The 7,088-nt window shown below is 41.6% G+C and overlaps 1 protein-coding gene across 1 annotated transcript; it reads right to left on the reverse strand.

Annotated features, from left to right (window-relative positions):
* Nucleotides 1-958: 958 nt before the first annotated feature.
* Nucleotides 959-6,652, reverse strand: TMEM215 (transmembrane protein 215). The gene is made up of 2 exons (XM_011948646.1): nucleotides 6,350-6,652; nucleotides 959-6,043 (listed from the first exon to the last, which is right to left on the reverse strand). The coding sequence occupies exon 2, from the start codon at nucleotides 5,983-5,985 to the stop codon at nucleotides 5,278-5,280; it is 708 nt and encodes a 235-aa protein (XP_011804036.1). The 5' UTR covers nucleotides 5,986-6,043; nucleotides 6,350-6,652; the 3' UTR covers nucleotides 959-5,277.
* Between the last annotated feature and the right edge of the window lie 436 nt (nucleotides 6,653-7,088).

A 7,088-nucleotide genomic window follows, 5' to 3' on the forward strand; every position in this document is an offset into this window, starting at 1 on the left:
AGGTAGTTCGGAAAAGCAGAGGGACAGAGTGGGCCTTTCTGAGTCGGGTGCTCTAATCTCTTATACAGAATATAATGGCCAGGTGCGGTGGCTCACGCCTGTAATCCTAGCATTGTGGGAGGTGGATCACCTGAGGTCAGGAGTTCGAGACCAGCCTGGTCAACATGGTGAAAGCTCGTCTCTGCTAAAAATACAAAAATTTGCCATTTGGTGGCAGGCACCTTTAATCCTGGCTACTGGGGAGACTGAAGCAGGAGAATCGCTTGAAACCTAGGAGATGGAGTTTGCAGTGAGCCAAGATCATGCCACTGCACTCCAGCATGGACGACAGAATGAGACCCTATCTCAGGAAAAAAAAAAAAAAGAAAAGAAAAGAATTGCCCGTACTTTTCATGTTAAGATACAGGATACAGGCAGGTGATTTTCAAAAGCCTAGTTTTTTCAAACAAATGTGGTCTTGCCTCCTACTGAAGAGTTGTCTTATGTACAATAGTTCATTACCATGAAAAATAAGAAAGTGATTAATTGCAAAATTATCTTTTATGTTTAACTTTCTAAAGATAGATTTGTCAAAGAGCAGCACAGGAGATTTTTAATAGCTTTATGTACTGTTTTGTAATCGGTTTATTTTGTAACTCTGTACCTTATTAAGGATAAAGCATGCAAAGCTTCGTACTATCACCGAGAATACCAAGGCTCTAATCTGGGGTCGGGGAGGGAATAAAGGAAAAATAAAAAAAGAATCCCTAATAAGGGTCAGTCCCAGGAACAACTTGCAAAAGACTGTGGATATCTAATATCAGTGCCTGCCTGTTTGTGTATCTTGGCAGCATAATGTACACATTTCTTTTGGTTGGGTGCCCATTGAGTGAGGACCTGTGGTAGGTCATGAGAAATCAAAGTCATGGTCTCAAACTCAATGGTGTCTACATGATTTTATGTGAACTGGACAAGAGGCTGAATGGAATCTAGTCTTTTATTAAGATATTTGGGCAAACCAAGCATTTGTCCCCATTTCCATCCTCAGTTTAGTTTTTCCTAGTAAGAAACTGAAACACAGAAAACTCAAGGGCAGAGTCTATCAGATTCCTGAAATTCCAGTTCATTTGTAAGTCACTGATAGGCGACAATACATATACATATGAAATACAGTCTATTATGAAATACATGATGAGGTACTTTAAGAAAATGCTTTTGGCATATTACAAAGTCATTATTATTGTTTACATCTATTTATCATTTTGCTTGTTGAATACGGTGCTCTTGAAGACTGACACCACTGTAATCTGATTGTGAGAAACACATCACTGATATCTTAGCTGGGGAAATGTTCCGTCTTACTCCTAAACATACTAGTTCTGGTCCTGATGGGAGGACCTTTTTGAAGAAGCATCATTTTGTTTCCCACCCTGGGTCTTATATGCACACGACTGAAGGGAAGACCCCCACAACCATATGGAGAGTTCCATTCATTTACACATTTCTGCCTCCTCTCAGCCACAAGGAGATGGCTGTTCAATAGTAAAGTTCCTCTCTATTGGCATATAACAAATAATATAGCAGTGTAACCAGCAAAAGGAAAAAAACATACAAAACCATCCATAAAACTTGGTATCTTGCCAGCGATAAGGAATGGCATGACAAATAATGGAACGTCACTAAAATGGCATATTACACAATTGTTCATTGATAATTAGAAATACTACATAGAAACATGGAAACAAGCTTGGAATATAATTAAAAGAGAAAAGAAAAACACACTATTATAATATATATGCTGCACATGCATGTGGAGGAAGCCTGGAAGATGATATGCCAAAATAGAAACACAGTAGTTGCTTTAGGATAGTGAGGTTGTGGGTTTTCAGAAACCTTTTCTTTAATGTGATAAAATGCTAGTAATAATAGTGAATTCACCAAATAAATGATGTTGTGGGTACAGAGGGAGGCTATTAATAAATAAGTAGAGCTTGAATGTTGCAAAAGAGAAAAAACATTTAACAAAATGAATCTTCCTTTCCTACATTTGTCATCTCAATGGATATTAAGATCCATAATGTTGAAAACATTTTCAAAGCAGCTGCTTAGTAGGGTTTGGAAGAGAGCCTGAACTTAACTGTATGTGGATTTTGTTTGCCAAGGTGACTGCAACAGAAAATAAATCTTAAAACAGATGTCTAATATGCTCTCGTTTGAGTATCTTGTCTGAATTCTCACTTAAGAATGAAGAAGCCGTTTGGAAAAAAGAACCCATGTGCACAATAAGTAGGCACATAGAGCAAGAGAAATTCAGTAGAGAAATTTTGAAAATAAAATGCCTATTTAAAATCAAGTTGCAATGTCTATTTGGATTAACAGCAAAATAAAGTAATGCTTACTTAAATTTGTATCTGTCTAGGAGCTCTTAAAGGCTACCAGGAACAATCCTCATGTCTATTATATTAATAGGAACAATTTGCTAAAACTGTCTAACTCATTGTAATGAGTTGCTGTCTTTTCCTCTAAAGGGTTGAGACCCTTTTTTTCTCTTTCTCTTCTACCTCGGTTCAAAAGAATGTGGGTTTTACCTTTTTTTGTGTGTATATATTTTTTTGACTTTGGAAGTTTAACTCTGAATAGTACTTACAAGTATTGATTTGGGGTATCAGGCTACCTTGTTGCATATAGAAAGGGGTTTGTTAATATGTTAAGAGAAATTCACACATACAATCATACATTTTATTTTCACTGGTCAAAGTTAAAACCTCTCACACCAACATTTGCAAACCTTTATTTTAGCACAGGAAAATATTTCCTCAAATGCATACTTAAATACCTTAAGTATCTTAAGTAGGTAATGGGAGAAGAAACATGAAATAGGTTTTGTTCTGAAGCAGAACTTGAAAACAAGATAAAATACCTTATATCTCTAAACTAGTAGTTGACCCTCAATTTGGAAAGAGACAGAATGATATGAAGGAGTTTGAAATGGTTCCAAGAAATCAGAAAGTAACTTTTCCAACCCCCAGACCATACCTGACACTGCAAGCATCTTCTTTCAGAAAACTGCAGCTTATTGTGTAAGATTTGCTGAGTCTCTGTGACCATCTCTCTGTCTCACTATCTGCTCATCTCTAATGGTGGCAAACATGTTAAAGGAAGTTCTTATTCCTAAGAGTTATCCAGTAGTTGTCACCATTATAAAAATATGATTCTGTGTTTTCAAAATGCATTAAAAGTATTAAAAGTTACTGTGATTTTAGGGAACTATCTCTCCCCATCCCAAATCCAATGTCAATCACATTTAGTGCAAGGTTGTGTATTAGATTACTTTGAGTTATACCAACATTTTAAGTTTTCTCCTCAAAAATATTTTACTCTGATTATATTCATTTTATTCTCAGGAATGTATTGTGTTGAATAAATGATATTTGGTAATAAAACATCTGCTTTCATACATCTACAAAATTCTTTTTTGAGTAGTAGCAGTGCAATCTATGTCACATAATTATCATAAATTTCATAACTTTGGCATGCATTTTACTGTAACTCATTTCCTGGCAATATATAAAGTGCCTTTGACATAATACCATAGAATATGTAAACTGAAAATGAATGATAGAAATAATCAAGTGTAAATCAATTCCCCCTCCCTTCACAAAGTAAGAAACTCAGGTGTAAGAAGATAAAATTCACCCAAGATCATGCATCTCATTTCTGACATTTAAGCCCTACTAAAATAATTACATATTTTTGATCTTGAACTTGACTTGAAAATTATGATTTTTTTTTAAAGAGCATGATTCTTAAGACAGAGCAATTGCTATACTTAAGAAAGAATTGCAGAGTTGGAATTGAAATACACAAAAAAAGTATGCCCAAATTTTTGTCCTCAATTCCCCTTTTGGGAGAAAGTGACTAAGACTATATGATCACTTGAAATGATCATTCTTTGAAGGATACAAAATACTCTGATCTTCAAGATGAACTCTATCACTATTCCTATATATAATTCAATATTTTTCTTCACCAGGGATCAAATAGCATTCTGCTTAATAGCCTTCTTATCTATTGCAGTTGAGCAAGTGAAATAGAAAGCACATTTTAGGATATCATTGTGATTTGTTGTTTTCCTCAGCAGCAAAAATGTATGAAATAAAGAGACTTTTATCATGTAATGTTCACTGATCAGGTGAGCTTAATAAAATCTAGGCTTCAGTGAAATTTAGTAGATTAGCTCTTGTTTCACTGGCATTTAGTCTGTGAGAGGAGTTGAACAAATGTACAAATAATGACACTTCCAAAGGTTTAACCATTGCATTTCATACAAATTATGTGCAATGTTCAAGGCTAATGTGTAGACTTTATAGTTTTCAGATTTTAAAAGGTATATAAGAATGGTAATTATCAGTACATATCTGCCAGTGTTAAAGACTTGGATATATATGTAAAATTCATTTTGTCTTGATGAAAACAAATTCCGATCTGTGAAAGTATCATATGAAGTAATTTTGCACCTCGTAAGGAAATAATACATGAATGATAGTAAATGTTTAGAGAAAACCCATTTCAGATAAAGACGCAATAAATGGATTTAAATGAAGAGTTTAAGAAGTAACATAGCCATCTAAAATTGTTAACTTTTCACATAGCTGGTCACACTTATTTTACTTTATTAGAAACCACAATCTTGTCAGACAATAATGCCACAAGACTCAGTTACATAATCCAACTGTCTTTAACTCCCCCTTTCCCCAAAACAATCCTATCTAAGGAGGGTTTAACTCTTATATATTGATTTTTTTTTCTTTCAGCAAATACCAAGTGTGATAAGCTTTTCACTAGACAAAAATTATTTTATATAACAGATCATTAATTTTTTTCAATTTATTCAAACATAAAGCAGCTCAGTCTCCCTATGGTCAGCTCATGCATCATTTGATGCCTCACATCTGCAGCCCACTCTAGATTTATCTTGCTCTTAGCTGGTCCTGGATAGCACTTTTTGGGTTATTTTACAAAACATTCAACATTGTGTAAATTGTTAAGAAGCAACAGGAGTGGCTTCCTTTCCTACCCACTGCCTCTTCCAGTGTCCTTAACCCTTATCACCCTTCCCTAAAATGCGTCCCCAACATGCCTATTTACATGACTCTTGGGTACCAGAGGTTATCACACCCATCACATACCAGGTCAATTTCTAACAGTGTGAAGGCTTTCCAAGCAGAGTAATTTCCTTCCATGGGGAGCTGGGCTTAGTCATATTTCTATCAATCCAGCGACCTTTGTATGCAGAGATTAGACGATGGTCTCGTGGTCCCACCTGCCTTGTGTCTGATTGATATAACAACAGTATCTGTCATAGGGGCTGTTCTGCTTGTAGGAGCAAACGATGATACTGTCCTGGGGCACAAAGAAGATGCTGTCCTCGGGCTCAGGGCCCTCAGGTCTGTCCCTTGCTGAGCACTTGATGTCCAAGGCACTGTAGGTGAGGGAACTGCCCGAGGGGCAGTAGCCGTCCAGGTATCTGGACGTCTCCTCCTGATGCCCACTCTGGACCAGGCTCTGGCATTCTCCTTCCTCCGTGGGTGTGGGGGTGGTGATGGAGCTGGCCATGGACACCTCACCCTGGCCTTGTCGGGGAGGCTTCCCCCTGAGGCCTGCCTTCTTAGCCAGCTCATCTGAGCTCCCCTTGCCGGACTCCAGGTCTGAAGGGGTCCTCAGCAGCTCCACCACCTCCTTGTCTTTGGGTTTCCGGAAGCAGGGCAATTTGCGGACCCATAGCAGCTCGTTCTCCGGCCACTTGGTGCATCCCTCGGTTTTCCTGGCCAGGGCAATGGCCGCGATGCCTGGTAGGCAGATGGCTGGCCCGATGGCCAGGAGGGGTATGTTTCCCAAAGTCTCCCCTTTCATCCCAGAGACGGTGAACATGAAACCGAAGACCAGGAAGACACTGACCAGGGCCACCACCAGCCCAGTCCTCGGGTTGATATCATCAGGCCGCATCTTTCACTCCATCCAGGTTGGGGGCTGCTTGCTGACCAGGTAGCAGCGTTCCTCTATTCTGTCAGAGGTGAAAACCACAGTGCGTTTTAAAAAAAACCCAAGTCTAGCTCCCACCCACCAACTCTTGTCTCTCTCTTGCTCTTTGTCTCTGACTTGCTTCTTGACTTTCAGTCTTTGTATCTCTCTTGCAATCTCTCTGTCTCTCTGCGTTTCTCTTGCAATCTCTCCCTGTTTCTATTTCTACTCTTTCTCTCCGTCCCTTCTCCCTCCCTCCCTTTCTCTCTCGTGCCCTCCCTCTCTCCCTCTCACTATTGCAACTTCTGTCTCTCATATCAACACGCACCTGCTGGGGTCAACGAGGTACCTGAGGTTTCCTGCCCTCTCCAGGAAGTAGGGAAAGAAGCCAGCTGTCTCCTCAGAAGCCTCCACAGCAGCTACCCCCTCGGCTCGCTCCCCTGGTTCTGGGAGGAAAGCCTGGTTTCCCCCACGGACTCTGCATTGGGGAGGTGGAACATGGGAGAGCGGTTCTCCCAGCAGTGCCCGTCGGTCCTGGTGCTGTGCAAGCGGAGCCCGGCGCCAGCTCAGCGCGCAGAGCGCGGGGCGCAGGAGGAGGGAGCACTGAGTCTGGGAAAGAGGGAACACGGCGTGAGCCTGGCCTTGTTACATCACTGTCAGAGCAGGCTCAGAAACGCAGACGGACGCGCGGGGGCGCGAGGGGGTCAGCCCCGGAGAGAGGCCACCCAGCGGTAGGCGCTGCCGGGGTCTCGTCGGGGCTGCTGGGAGCGGCCAGGGTTTGTGCCGCCGCCGTCCCGGAGGCTGAGCGGGGCGACCTGACCCGTTTCCGTGCCCGGGGAGGTCTGGGGCGCGAGGCTGCCAGTGGCTGGAGTCGGAAACCAGGGTCGGTTTGCCTACCGGGCAGCCCTTGGAATGTCCGAGCTCGGGCTCCCAGTCCGGGATCCGAGGGGTTAGGTGCCAGCTGGAGATGTCCCTCGGGGACCCGCACCCTTCTCCAGTTACAAATCCGGGTGACTGACGGCAGGCCGAGGGGCTCCCTGACCGCCCTTCTCTCAATCCCTCGAGTTGGGGCTCAGGGGGCTGTGTGC

This window comes from Colobus angolensis, unplaced genomic scaffold, assembly GCF_000951035.1.
Source record: "Colobus angolensis palliatus isolate OR3802 unplaced genomic scaffold, Cang.pa_1.0 Scaffold281, whole genome shotgun sequence".
Lineage (NCBI taxonomy): Eukaryota > Metazoa > Chordata > Mammalia > Primates > Cercopithecidae > Colobus > Colobus angolensis.